The sequence below is a fragment of the Onychomys torridus genome, chromosome 19 (genome assembly GCF_903995425.1).
Source record: "Onychomys torridus chromosome 19, mOncTor1.1, whole genome shotgun sequence".
NCBI classification, from domain to species: Eukaryota; Metazoa; Chordata; class Mammalia; order Rodentia; family Cricetidae; genus Onychomys; species Onychomys torridus.
In genome coordinates this window covers 55,703,469-55,718,093 of record NC_050461.1, presented here as the reverse complement: position 1 = coordinate 55,718,093, position 14,625 = coordinate 55,703,469, and the positions used below count along the sequence as shown (strand labels likewise).

The 14,625-nt window shown below is 42.5% G+C and overlaps 1 protein-coding gene across 1 annotated transcript in view; it reads left to right on the top strand.

Moving 5' to 3' along the window:
• The window catches only part of Prkn (parkin RBR E3 ubiquitin protein ligase), a 1,200,313-nt gene that overhangs the window by 468,638 nt on the left and 717,050 nt on the right, over positions 1-14,625 (top strand). The window contains exon 4 of the mRNA XM_036169262.1: positions 1,128-1,249. Within this exon, the coding sequence (XP_036025155.1) occupies positions 1,128-1,249 (122 nt within the window). The remainder of the gene's footprint in view (positions 1-1,127; positions 1,250-14,625) is intronic.

Here is a 14,625-nt window from a genome sequence, read left to right as displayed (position 1 = left end):
CAGGCTGCACTTCTGCAAGGCTGCACTTCTGCACAACTGCACATCCACACAGGCTGCACTTCTGCAAGGCTGCACTTCTGCACAACTGCACATCTGCACAGGCTGCACTTCCACATAGGCTGCACTTCTGCACATCTGCTCAGGCTGCACTTCTGCAAGGCTGCACTTCTGCACAACTGCACATCTGCACAGGCTGCACTTCCACATAGGCTGCACTTCTGCACATCTGCTCAGGCTGCACTTCTGCAAGGTTGCACTTCTGCACAACTGCACATCTGCACAGGCTGCACTTCCACATAGGCTGCACTTCTGCACATCTGCTCAGGCTGCACTTCTGCAAGGCTGCACTTCTGCACAACTGCACATCTTCACAGGCTGCACTTCTGCATACGTTGCACTTCTGCACAACTGCACATCTTCACAGGCTGCACTTCTACATAGGCTGCACTTCTGCACATCTGCTCAGGCTGCACTTCTGCACAGGCTGCCATTCTGCACAGCTGAACATCTGCTCAGGCTGCACTTCTCCACAGGCTGCAGTTCTTCACGGCTGTACAGCTGCACAGACTGCAGGATCCACTAAGCTCCAAGGGGTTCAGGACTCTTATGTGTTATTGGCCTTTGGCAAGTGTTCCCTAGAAACCCAGCAACTGTGGTCCAATCACTCATATCATGAGGGAAAGACTGACTTGCCTGTGCAGATATGATTCTATGAGGAAAAGATCTTGAGTCTTCACTGCTGTGTACAGAAGCATGAAATAGAATCCAGGGCAGCAGCCTCTGCATTTCCCAGACTTGGAATTTCCTGTCCTCAGACTTCAGCAGCAAAGAAGGCATTTAATTTAATTTCCCTGTGCTGCAAACACTCTGGCCCAGCTCTTGGTGGCAGGCAGTGTACTCTGATGAGTAGGTCACTGGGCTGTTGGCAAGAAGAGATGTCTTCTACCCTTTTCAACATCAAACTAAGTTTTCTAAATTGCTCTCTCTTCCTTGAGCTGTTCATTCTTCTAATTTCACATGCTCCTGCAGAGTGAGTTGTGTGGCTTGCCTCTATCTGGCTTTTAAAGAGGGTGTCTTGGCTCAGTTTAAACTTGCACTGATTGCTCACTCTCGCTGTTTTCTCCCAGCAGTTAAACCCACCTACAACAGCTTTTATGTCTACTGCAAAAACCCCTGCCACAGAGTCCAACCTGGAAAGCTCCGAGTTCAGTGCGGCACCTGCAGACAAGCAACCCTCACCTTGGCCCAGGTAAGGAAGCAAAGGCAGTGTCCTAATGAAACTGCTTCTGCCTGGATTAATAGCTGTGACCCTGTGGAGCCACCTCTCCCTGTTTGCGATCGAGTGTCACTGAAAGTAAGATGTTCTTCTGGGAGGCTGTGATTGTTTATGGCATTCAAATTTCATGCCAAATATGACCTTCTCTCTGGATTTCTTTCTGCTCTGTAAGTTCTACTGGTGCACAGCCATGTCTCCCTGGTACACACACACACACACACACACACACACACACACACACACCCTACATCTTTTTTTTTTTTTTTTCAGCTAAAACCTGCAAAAAGGGTGGGTAGAGCCTATTCATAGAAGTAATGGACTCAGAATGTGCTGGTGGTATTTTATGAAAGAGATTCTGAAGGAACGTTTTTGAGTACTGGAAATGGGCCACATTTGGACTTGTGTGGTGGGAGCTTGGCTACACATGTCAGAACACACTAGAGGTTTCATCTAGGAACAGTGCACTGAGGTTGTTCAATTAAGTGACAACTTACCAGTAATAATAATAATAATAATAATAATAATAATAATAATAATAATAATAATAATAGTGAGAAGGACAGTTGCAGAGCCTCATGTCTGCACCAAAAACAGTGGGACCAAATCAAGCACTACTGCAGCCTTCTGCTTGCCTCCCTGCAGCCTGCTCCAGAGTGGTTCTCACGTTTTCAAGTCACTGGGGAAGAAAAGTAAAAAGATGAGTAGCACGGTGTGACCCATGCCATTCCCTGACACTTAAATTCCACTGTGCATCAATGAAGTTTGGTGAAACCCAGGCCACCTCCTCTGTGCCTGTTGTCTACAGCTGTGTGCATAGATACAGGCAGGATAGCTTCTAGAGCATGAAGTATTTATTGGAAGAAAAGGCTCGCCAACCTTTGATATAAAATACAAGAGCAGCTGCTGAAAGGGTTCCTGGTGTTACCTCAACAGCAGACTATGGGAGGTGGAGGAACCCTTGAGTGTGTGAAGTCTTGAGGGAATATGTTTTGACATTAGCTGGCCATGTCAAGGACCCTAAGACCTCAGACCCATTAGAAAATGACAAAGCCTTCCTGCTCATGTGGTGAGGATCAGAGGGATAGTGAAGTCTCTCTCTGGTCCCTGTATATATTCTGATAGCGTATACAGAAAATGTCTACAATTGCTTCCCCTCACACGCCCAGATATTCACAATCCAAAGACTGCTCCCCTACAGATACTGCTCCTACCGAGATCAGCTAGACCTGTTTCCTTGATCAGCTGTGTACCATAACCCTGCCTCCTCGTTTGTCTGTATTAATTGACTCCGTGTTTAGGTGTATGAAGTGACTCTGTTCACCCCTCTGTTCAGTGTCTGTAATAAACACACTGAGCTGCCAGGCTCCTGCAGCTTCTCCATCAGAGATCTCAGTCCACTCCGCCTCAGCTTGTCTGTGCATCTGTGTCTCCCTGTGTTCGTCTTTTCTTCATCCCTCACTACCCCAGTCTGGTCTGCCCCGAGAGCTGTGCTCACAGACTGCGGCAGCAGACTGGGACATTGATGTGGCACTGGGCAGTAGCCTTTGGGATGTCTAAGAGCACAGGCATAAAAGCACAGAGTCCAGGAGAGCACCTGGGTGCTCAGCTGTGGATAAGTACCAGGCACCAGACAGAGACCGCAGTGATGTGGTCCAATCAGAGTTCAGTATGCAGGTGGTGAGAAGTCAGGGAAAGTCCTGATGAATGAGAATGCAGGGGGGTTAAGACCTCAAAAGACACGCCAAATAAAGGAGAAACCATGGGATTCAGTGTTTACCTGGGACACCGAATTTTTCAGTGAATAATGAAATCCACCAGGAAGCCACATCATCTCAACGGAAGCATTTGCAGCAGGCTCTTGTCTAGCGGGCTCACTAACAGGACTCCTGTCTTGGCAGGCTGCATGGGTCCAATGGAATTGCTCCTTTTACCTGCTCTTTACCTTTGCTTTTCCTAACTCAACACACAGCCTCTTCTTCTGTGCTCAGTCTGATGGCTCCCAGTGGTGAACATGTCCTCCTCGCTTCCTGCTGCGTCTTAATGCAAAGCCCTAGCAATCTAACTCTCGCGTCGTTTATTTCATAGCGGCACTCTGAGTTAAGTGCTGTTAGTAATCCCACTTTTGATTTGAGGAAATTGAGTCTTAAAAGGATCCAGGAATTTACCCATGAAAAGAAGAGCCTGGGAACTGGGAACTGGGAGTTTGAACCCAGACTGTTTTACTGTGTTATCTAGACTAAGGATAGCTTGATCTTTTTTTTTTTTTTTTTTTTTTTTTTTTTTTTTTTTTTTTTTTTTGTCATACAGATGTATATACACCTAAGGATCACAGACACAGAACACAAAGATCAGGCAGGTGATAAAATGTGAAGTTAGATCTGGGATGGTAAGGGAGGGAAGGATCCTGGGGCATGGAGAGGCCCAGACTGTAGCACTGGCTAATAGTTGGCAAGCTATGGGATATGACTCATTGTGGTTAAATGTTCTGTTTTTAATCAAGAGAATCATTAAGTATGTAATTTTATGTGAAATTTGTCATTTGAAAATGTGCTCTGTGGAGGACAAATAGAGAACAAAAATAAAACCCAAACATAAAAAATAAAAAATAACAAACCCCTTCAGCCTCTTTCTCCATGTATCCGAGCAAAGTAGAGCATGGTAGGCACTCATGGTGTGCTGGCGCTAGATGCTGACTGGAGCCCAGATGAGGTAATCACCCAGTAGAAGTCAGAGATGCAGGGCAGTGTCTCACTGAAGAACAGCTGTGGATCCAGGGTACTGGAGTGCAGCCAGTTCTCTGTGCTCTGCCCTTGTCCACTTGGGGATAGTCAATCTTTGACATGACAGTATGTGTCTTTGGTTGATAGGGAGATGCTATCGATATAAAGAGTGCTTAAAACAGTATTCAGGACACATTTGAAAGTGCCGACCTCTTTACCACCATTATTCTGTCATGATTCACATACATACTAATCTACATGTGTGTGTGTTTATTGCCAGGTGATACGAAAATCTAGGCTTTGGCAGATTCCTTTCAGGGAACAGCAGCTCTCTCTACCTTGGCTCAGAGGTGGCTAGAATTCCACTTTTCAGCATTTTATCCTTTGTCTAAGATGAAGTTCCAGTAATCTGCTTCCCAGGACCAATCCTGGGAGCCATGGTGTGTTAGTCCAGAGTTCCACTCTGCTCCATCTCACATGCCATCACCAGGACTCCTTGATATTCTCTCCATTCTCATCTCTGCCTTAATTCTCCTTCAGCTGTTCACTATTTCATCTGTATGCTTATGTGGTCAAACAGCCTGTCACTTTGATCCTCACTTACCCTCATCAGCTCACTCTGTCTCACTTGTATGGCACAAAGCAGATAATGTTGAATGTCGAATCTGTTTCTGAGCTTTTCACACATTGACTTCACAGAGCCACACCCTTTGGAAAGCCTGTCTGGCATTTTAGAATTATATTACCTTATTATGATGTGTTTACAACAATTTGCTGGTTTCCTTCCTTGGGTTTCTGTATCTGTCCTTTTCTCTGGTTTTTATGACACATTTACAAAGTGGTAGGTCTCTAACAAAGAGACCCCAGTGTCACATTGCAATCAAATCCTGGATCTGGGAGAGAAAGGTCTTCTCTGCTATGCCCACAGCCCTGCCTGCCCTTTCCTAGGATAGATTGCTTACTGTCAAATCCAGCAATCAGTGGTCTGTTACTTAACTACATTCCACATACTAAAACATCTCTGAAAACACACATGGAAAACATTCTTAAGGATTTAGGAGAAATGGAAACAGGATACTTTAAAGATGGTTCTTCTTCACACATATTTCAGATGTAGTGTAACTGGTCCATAGCAGAGGAGATCCCATGCTTCATTTTCATCATTGAAATGGCAGTTCACACAGGAAAGCTACACATTCAGTGGTGAAGAGTATAACTGCTGCTTAGCCTGCCACCCTCAGTGTGGCACTGATGGCACAGGTGCTGGATTTTGCCAAGGGGGATTATTCCTTCATAAATAATAGTCACCTATTAGGTTTCATTTTCCAATTCTTTATAGAATTCAACAGCTTAAACTATGTTCTCTGTTTATGAAAATATGAGAATATAGGATCATAAGTAGGTGGCTCATTTGCAATCAGTGTGTGTGTGTGGTTCCTTTAAGAATATCTTTGCAAATATTCTTAAAGGAGACAAAGTAGAATCATCTTAGCTAACTGAGTTACTTTTGAACATGCACTTTCATTTCTCCTGTCTAGAGAACTCTGTCTGCAAAGAGCTGTGGCCTGTAGCATGTCTTTTTGGTTACCGCTACGTGTTTTGTTGTTATTAGATTTTCATTAATGATGCCAATATCCACCCGACTCTACTAACACTGGGCATGTAGCAGCAATGAGCCATTCATGCATGATTCTTTGGTTTAAGCCAGATTTCACTTTTAATATGCTGCCTCTAATAAACTGGCAAGGATGATGGACATTAGCCATCTCTGTCCTAAAGGGAAATTGGAGTCTGAGGTTTTGACATGACTTCGCAAGTGACTTGAGAATCAACTCACACTCCAGGTCCTTTCCCATTTCCAAATCAAAATATCCTTTTCATTTCACGGTGACCTTGACCAGGGTTTCAACTAGATGGAGACATTCTTTAGAAATGTGAGTGCTCACTGGAAAATGGTGAACACAGATGATTGAAAAAACATGGCAAGCATTGAATGTTTCAATGACTTCTTCAAAGATTACCCACTCAGGGCCATGCAGGAATGAGACAGCAGTGAGCACAGCAGGGATTGCTCTGTGCATTTCTAGTGTTTCTGGTTGTAGTTTTGAGCAGTCAAATGGGTAATTTAAAAATGACTCATGTCTCCGTTTCAAAGATTTTCCTAGGACCTGCTCATGTCAACCAAAGTAGTCTCCGAGACCTCTAACCCGTTGGTTGGATTAAGGGCTTTAATTGGAGTAGCTGCTGATATGGAGGGCTCTTTTGTCGGGAGGGATCCACTACGCTCCCTGCAGGCTGTGCGTCTCTAACCCTGATAGGACCTCTTTCCATTGTGGGTGAAGTATCAGATCCACTCCCTTCAGTACTCTCAGGACTGTCCACATTCTAGGGGGCATCAGTTTCCTCAAGAAAAGGCTAAATCGTTGTATGAGGGGGAGGAACAGATTCATCTAATTGGAAATAAGCTTCAATGATACAAAAGGTATTTGTAGAGTCTTTGTCTCCAGTAACACTTGGAGGAGAGAGCAGATGCAGCCATGAGTCAACAGAATGTGCACATGTGCACATGTTGCCTTGGGATGTTTGCCTGATCGCAAAGCCCACAAACACCTTAGTTTCTGATTAGAGCTACACATTGAAAAACCTCTCCAGGATCCACTGTGCATCGTCGGCATCATCCACCACTAGCATCTCTTTGTTTGCACTCAGTTTTTTAGTCTTAAAATTAATCAGAAGCCAGGAGATTACTGCAGCCAAGGAGTTTGGATGATATTTCCCCTACAATCACTATAATTGCTTTATCTCAAAAAGAACTTTATCTCTGCCACCCTAATGAGATAGTCTGCCTCAGAATAGCATTAAAGCTAAAAGGTTTCTGATGAGAAATGGTGCAATAAATAGAATAAGATGTAAAGTGCCTGGCATGATGGATTTTGTTTAAAATTGGTTTATAGATTAGGCAAAATTTATGTGAGGAAATTTATTAAGAAATATAGTTAAAATGTATAATCATTCTTAAACTTAATATTTGCTACAGATTAATTGTTGGTCAGGAGTCTGCTTGCCTGGGACTCTATGCACTTCTCTGTAATGAGTTACAGTCTTGGCCTGTGTCTAAGCTTACTACCTACCTTTCTAATTCAACACCAGACGCAATTCGCCCCCTCTTTGCAGCTTGTCCTGCTGGCTGTCAAGAGTTTCAGAGATTCGAGAGTGCAGCAACTCTCCACATGCTCCTGCATACTCCCTGAAGTCTTTCTGGGGTGTGTTTGTACACTGTGGTGGCAACTGTGCTTGCATTTCATCTTGCTCAGTGTTTGCCAGGAGTCCTACATAGAAGATTCCTCTCCTGGCAGATGCAGCATCCAAGCCACGGAACGCATGCAGGTCAGGTGTCTGCAGAGAAGAGGCGGGGCCAGTGCTGGACTCCACCTCTCATCCCGCCTGAGCTTTCTCAAACTTCAGAACTCTTCTGCCCTCTGGCTTCTGGGGCCCACCCTCTCCAGTTGTGCTCTCCATGGTGCTGACCAGTTTGCCGCGACGGGCTTCCATTGTGCTCTCCATGGTGCTGACCAGTTTGCTGCGATGGCACCTTGAGGGAAAAGACAAAGAGAAAACAGTACATAGAGACCCAGGAAAGCTGAAGAGCTCAGAGCACATAGCTCATGGCATCTATTGTATTAATAAAAAGTCTAGTAGTGTGTAAATGCATTACTCTACTAGGTAAAGTGGCCGTTTAGAAAGTCAGATTTCAGTGCATCACAGCACCTACAAATGGTCACAGGGCATGACTGGTGGATGTGCTGGATGTCTTGAGTTTTCAGCACAGCTTAGGCTCCTTTGAATGACTCTCGGTGGGTTCTCCAGTCTCTGGCTGTGACTCTGGTGGGAGAGACTGCCGTGAGAATAACATGGAGGGACAGAAGGAGAGGGTGGGACAGGCAAGCAGGAACTTCACCCAATTCTATGTAACAGGATGGCCAAAGCCGGAGCCAGTACACACATCCAGACAGGAAGGACCCCAGTACCCTGGCCCCAAGGATCCTAACTACTGGACACCAGAGGTTCACTTGCAATTGAAACCAGACAAACTATGAATAGACTATAGTATAAATAAAGTATTGGTAATACCCAAGATTGAATGGGATGTAACTAAGGTAATTGTTTTCATCTAAAAAATTCTCTGGAATTCAAGTTGAGTTCAATATCCTCTATCTCATCCAGGGATAGTAGTTCTAGGACAGTACTGCCCTCTTAAGTGGAACATTTGCATGGTGATCATGACTCCCAGAGAGGGGAGGGCCAGCAGTTGGCCTTGGAGGAAGATAAGTAGGCGAGTCAGACCAAAAAAAAAGGGCAAGACTGACTGACAGAGGTGGAGGGCTGTGCCTGTGTGTGTGTGTGTGTGTGTGTGTGTGTGTGTGTGTGTGTGAGACTGGTGGGGGTAGTTTAAACATAACCTGGGACCCCCACCTAGCATGTGATGCTGACACCCTTGGGTAGGAGGAATCAGCCCCACCATCTGAGGCACAGTGATACCTGGAGTTTAACCGATGACAAGGTGTTTCTGGAGAACCTGGGTTACTGTGAGCCAAATGAACTGGTCCCCAGAAAAACAAAAAGACAAACAGAGAGGGGGTGCTGCAAACTGAAGTAGACGTTTTGTCTTTCTGTTGCCACTGCATCAGTTAGAACACTGAACAAAGTCTGTGAGTGAAGACATGGAAATATGCAGCTGCCCATTTTAATCAGTGGCATGCTATTTATAAATAAAAACAAATTTAAGAAATGAATGAAATGTTTCCAGCTGGGCTGGGGACAGTTATTATCAGTTGCCCTTTTCCCTCTGGTGTATAAACCCTTATTCAGGCAGCTTTGCTGCATGCCCATATTTCACAACTGAATATTTCTTATGCCTTATTGTTGCTTGAATTGATTTCAATTAATCCAACCCTGCAGAAATGATGTCAAGGTTTCTAATTCATTAACTGTCTAATCAGACTAATTGTTTTCCTTTGGACTCCAGTGGCACTTGCCATTCACTATTTTTTTTTTATATGAGACCTCTCAGAAATCGGAACTGGTGGCTCCTCCTCCTGGGTTTTGTGAGTTTACTTTTGCAACTCTAAGAGAAGGAAAGAGTGAAAGAACACCATCAGTGCAGAAGCAAATATCCCAGCACAGCTTTATAATCTGCCCCCAAACAAAGACTCAAGCACTCCTGGAGATGCCGACACAGAACCTCCAGGCAGTCACTAACAGTTCCTACTTTGATACAGTTCCAACTGTGCTCCCGACAACTATTTCTAGATAATTCTCCAAACTGTAAGCATGAAATTTAAACAATTAATTCTGAAAAGATATGAATACATTTTCATATATATAGTAGTTAAAGTCATTATTTCCTTACTTCTCAAATATATGGTCTTATATATTACAAACAATTAGTTTTCTGCCTATGACGTACTGTCCACCATAAACCAGAACCTGAACTCAGCATTTTACTTATCTATATCTGTAGCTGCTATATTTGAGTAGTTCTTTTTCTCTTCTAAGTTTACTATCTGCCAATCACTGTGTCAATGAGGGACCTAATGCCTATGCTATTTGCTTTTGAGTTAGAAAATAACAAACATTATATATAATCTGTCACTTAGTAGTGACATGTAGTTACTAATTTATTTAATTGGAAATTAGTTGAGTTACTTAGAATTTTATTTCTCATGCAGTAGGGTACATTTAAAACTTTTATGATGGAAATATTTATTGAAACTACCTAGAATGTTTTGATAGGTTACAACCTACAGGTATGTCTAAAGTGTAAAGGGACAGACAGAGTTTCCTATAGAAAAACCTCCAGATGGTATTTTAAATTGCAGTTGCATGCACATTTTAGAAACCAGGTTGCTTTGTTTATTGGTTCAAATGCTGCCTGCTGGCATTAGTAGAACAATAGAGGTGACCCATAAGGACACTACTGTCCTCTCAAGCATTAATTGGACTATCTTTGTGCCATTGTCCACTGTCCTTCATGGTACACCTTTGGGTGTTATGGTGTCAAGTCTGTGTATGAGGCAAGGGAAACTATTCCCTTTTATTTAAAATAATGATGACAATAATTCCCAAAAGTATCCAAGCAGGTTCCTTGTTCCATTTCACTGTTCATAACTGGGTTATATGGCCACTGAAGGTTATAAATGACTTCAGAAATCAAATATCTTTCAAACAGAACTAGAAAAGCTTTGACTGGCCTCAGCCAATCCTTATTATTCTCTTTGTTTGTAATTATGAGTTCCCAAGTAAAAAAACAGAGCTCTTTTACAGGGAGAGAAAATCTGCTGGGTGGGAGTGACTAGAAGCAGCCATGTTTGTGATGGGTGTTGGGTGGGAGTGACTAGTGGCAGCCATGTTTGTGATGGGTACTGGGTGGGAATGACTAGTGGTAGCCACGTTTGTGATGGGTATTGGGAGCGAGTGACCAGTGTCAGCTATGTTTGTGAATGCATAATTGTTTTAAATCAAGTTTACAGACTCCCAAATTTCTTTACTGAGTAGAAATTTTGCTTTCATCTGCCATATTTGTATCAACATCTTTAATCTGGCAGTTTGACCAGTCTTGAAATTGTTTTGGTGAATGAAATGCCACTGTTTTCCAGTGGTTAATTCTACGCACAGTTGTGACTGCCTGCTCCTCTATAGAATCAAATTGATATATTATCCATTTTACCACTTAGAAGCTTTATCAAAAACTGGGAAAATAAAAAATGATCTTTAGTGCAGTGGGTTAATTTATTTGTTCTTTGCTTAAGAAGTAAATTACTTCAAAACCTCACCAGGGAAACATAAACAGAATTTAGCAGTCTTGTCTCAGGCCATAGTAGATCTTTTGTCAATGTTTTGTTTTTTTTAAAAGCCAAGTGTATTACCTCACACTAATAAACTGTGGGAGACAGGGGAGTCACATTGAAAATGCTATCCTGGAATTAGGCAGGGCATTCAGTGCAGGACTGAGATCTGTCTGAGCATTATTTTACAGAAGACTTTGTACTTATGCATGCATGCCTTTCCCGCCTGGGAATATCAAGCTACCTGCATAAATGTATCATTAAAGCCAGATGGGAAATGGAGAGGTTAATTGACTTTACTTGGGTCACACAGTGAGAAGGAAACTAAGCTAAGAATTAATTCTTGGGAATAGGAACATAGATTCTCACTGAAAGCACCTTCATTGTGTTACATGAGTTTTCTTACCAGGGCAAGGGGAGAGTTGAGAGCTACTCTCTAGCCTCTTCCTGAAGAGCCAATTTTATCCAACTACACTTCCTGGAGAAGGATCAAGATTCAGGAGCAGGGCAAGAGGTAAAACATGGGTGTCTCCTTCAGTGCAGTGAAAGGGCTGATGTACTTAGATTAATAAAATTGTGAAAAGGGAGAAAGGGAGAACAGTCACAGATTAGGAATTTTTAAATGACTAGCCAGCCAAGCTGTTCTGTTTCAGTGTGTCATACCAATGAAACCAGAACCTTTGGTGTTAGCTAGTCAGCAAAGGCCACATGCATTTCTGAATATCATTAATACTCTACTATCATTTATTGGTATGCTTGAACAAGGGCTATCCCAAACAATATCAAATAATTATATTTCTGGCTAGTGTCAGAATTACTCTTGATTTTTTGCACTATAAACCATCAGTTGGCAGGGAGAATTTCATATTCATTTAGAAAGCCATCCTAATAACTATGCACTGACCTGCTGCCTATGAGGTGACCTGCAATTAAAATAATCAGATGTGGCCAGAACTGAAAACTGGCATCATCAATATAGAGACAGATAACTTCCCCCTTTCTCATGATATGATGAAAACGTGAGAAACTAGGCCACTATGTAAAATAGTTTTGGTGAAGGTCAGTGTAAGCAAGTGTGACATAACCTACAAATTGTATAGTGTTGCTGTAAGCAGATAAACTGCGCATAAATACAAGCAGAGAAAATGAGATACAAGTTTATAACTTAAATAGAGTGTGACCAAAATCTGAAACAGAACTCGTCCCTTGGGTGTCCCTGGATTCATTTACCATGAGATTCAGTTCCAAAAGTATGGGACTCTACCTTGCCTGCTTCTGTACCCAGTGTAGTATACCGCACACAGTATGCATTTGTAATGGGTATAGTCCATGAAGAATTGACTGAGGGCTTCATAGTCACTGCGTGCCTTGGCTTATCCATAATCTTTGATGAGAAATGATTTGTGTGGTCATCCAGTCTGGATCTCCAGTCCTGATAAAACAATGCTGGCTAGCCTTGTGATGGAGAAATCTCACCTCCATCAATGTGCTGATGTGGTGATATATTAATTTCCCTGAAGATCAGAGAACAGAAAAAGCCACTAGATTAAACATAGATGTCAGGCAGTGGTGGCACACACCTTTAATCCCAGTATTTGGAAGGCACACACGTTTAATCCCAGCATTAGGAAAGTTGAGACAGGAAGTGATGCTGGGCAGAGAAAGGTATATAAGGCACGAGGAGACAGGAACTGAAGTCTTTTCAGGCTGAGGAGTCCTAGAGGTGACACAGCAGTGGCTTGTTCCTTTGTCTCTCTGATCTTTCAGCATTTACCTGAATATCTGGATCCAGTTTAATTATTACGAGACCTTTTAAAATTTGAGTTACATGCTGATGTATCTCCTCTTCAACACTTTCTCCCCTTCAACTTTCTCTGTTGCCCCATTAACGTTCAGGGGCATCTTCTTGGGCAAAATGGAACATGATCTTGGAGTAGTTCTTCCACACTTTCTATGGGGAGCACCCATATGTCTTTTATTTAGATGAACTTTGGGTATGTAGGCTGAACCCAGCATGCCTGTCCTCGTCAGGTATCTCATGTCTCAGAGCTTCTGGAATCTGACCCAGAAGAGACCACCTGAGCTCACTGACCAAGACTGATGTGCCCTGTAACAGCTGTATCATGTTCTCTCAGCATTTCAATACGTTTTCCATTTTTGATTTAAAGTGCAGTGGGCATCCTGTTACGTGGGATGTAGACAGTCACAGTGCAGACACCTCCAAATCCTCACTCTTTTTTCTCAGGCCATCTCTAGTAAGACAACTCTTATACACACTGGTTGGTGAGAGTTTAAGAAATCTCTCTGTGTGCCTAGCAGGTGGTGTAAGGGCACTCTCTGCATTTTGCTAACTTTTGCTGTGATCTTAAACCTGCTCTAAAAATTAAAACCTATTCTGAATTATATACCATTTTTTTGTATTTGTGATTTGCATATAGAATCTAAACTTCTTTTGGTTGTTAATGTTTACTGCATTTGGTGCTCCAGTTGAACCCTCAAAAGTAACATTATATTATGTAAGCTGAATCTGTAGAGCCTTTAAGAGTTAAAACCCATTTTCACTCTCAGTATCTTTATTGATATGCTAATCATGTGAATTTGGAGAGGTGGGTAGCACGGTGGCCATTATATTATCTCAGAAAGTGGATGAGGTTCTCAGACAGAGCAAGGGCTGCTAAAGGGGCATCATTATCTTTAGCATGCCATACTTCTTAGCCTCCTTGAGGCATTTAGAATGTTTTAGATGTACGGGATCACTGCCATTCTTTTCTTCTGAGATGTTCTTCTGTTTCCTTTGATTTATGTTTTGAAGCGCCTATCTTTGCTGGGGCCATGGATGCCACTGACATGTTCTCTGCTTAATGTCATGTTATAGCTGTTCCAACCATCTATTAAATTCCATCTCAGAGTATGGAGATAATAAAAGCTGAAAATGAGCTGAAATGCTGGACCCCTGATAACACAGAGCTGCTGTCCTTTAGACTAAGTTATATGCAATAGTCTTTCCTGGGGATAAAAGGCTTTTCAGTTATCTTATCATGGAGGATGAGGAGAATACTGGAATCTGACTGTCCTAACATGAAGGCTGGCCCTTCCTATTGTTTGCTTAAGCAACAAAAATAACTTTTAATAGTGATTTAGATAAGTATTAATTTGGAATAGTGTGTTCAGCATAAAGATTTACTTCTTTTATTTAGAAAGCTGTATGTTACGGAAGTAACTGAAGATGAATTGGTCTTGATATTAAGTTCTATATTTGATTCCTGTAGTTGGAGTTTTCCTGCCTGGCCCACAGTCAGCACAAACCTCTCTCACCTGCCAGGCCCATAGACGCTCAGACCAAACCAAGTAAACATGCAGAAACTTACATTGCTTACAAACTGTATGGCCGTGGCAGGCTTCTTGTTACCTACTTCTTACATCTTAAATTAACCCATTTCTGTTAATCTATAAGTTCCACATGGCTCGTGGCTTACCAGTGTCTTACATCCTCCTTGTCATGGCAGCGGCTGGCAGCATCTCTCTTCCCCAGCCTTCCACTTTCCCCCAATTTTCCTCCTCCTTGTCCTGCCTACCCTATCCCTCCTGCCTGGCTACTGGCCAATCAGCACTTTATTTATTTTAACCAATCAAAGCAACACATTTGACATACAGAACATCCCACAGCAGATTCCAATGTGTCATTTACTGGAAAACATTTTTAAATTATCCAGCACAACTCAAAATTTAGTGAGCGCTTCTTTTCTTTATTTCTTCTTCTTTTATTTATTTTTATTTTTTTGTT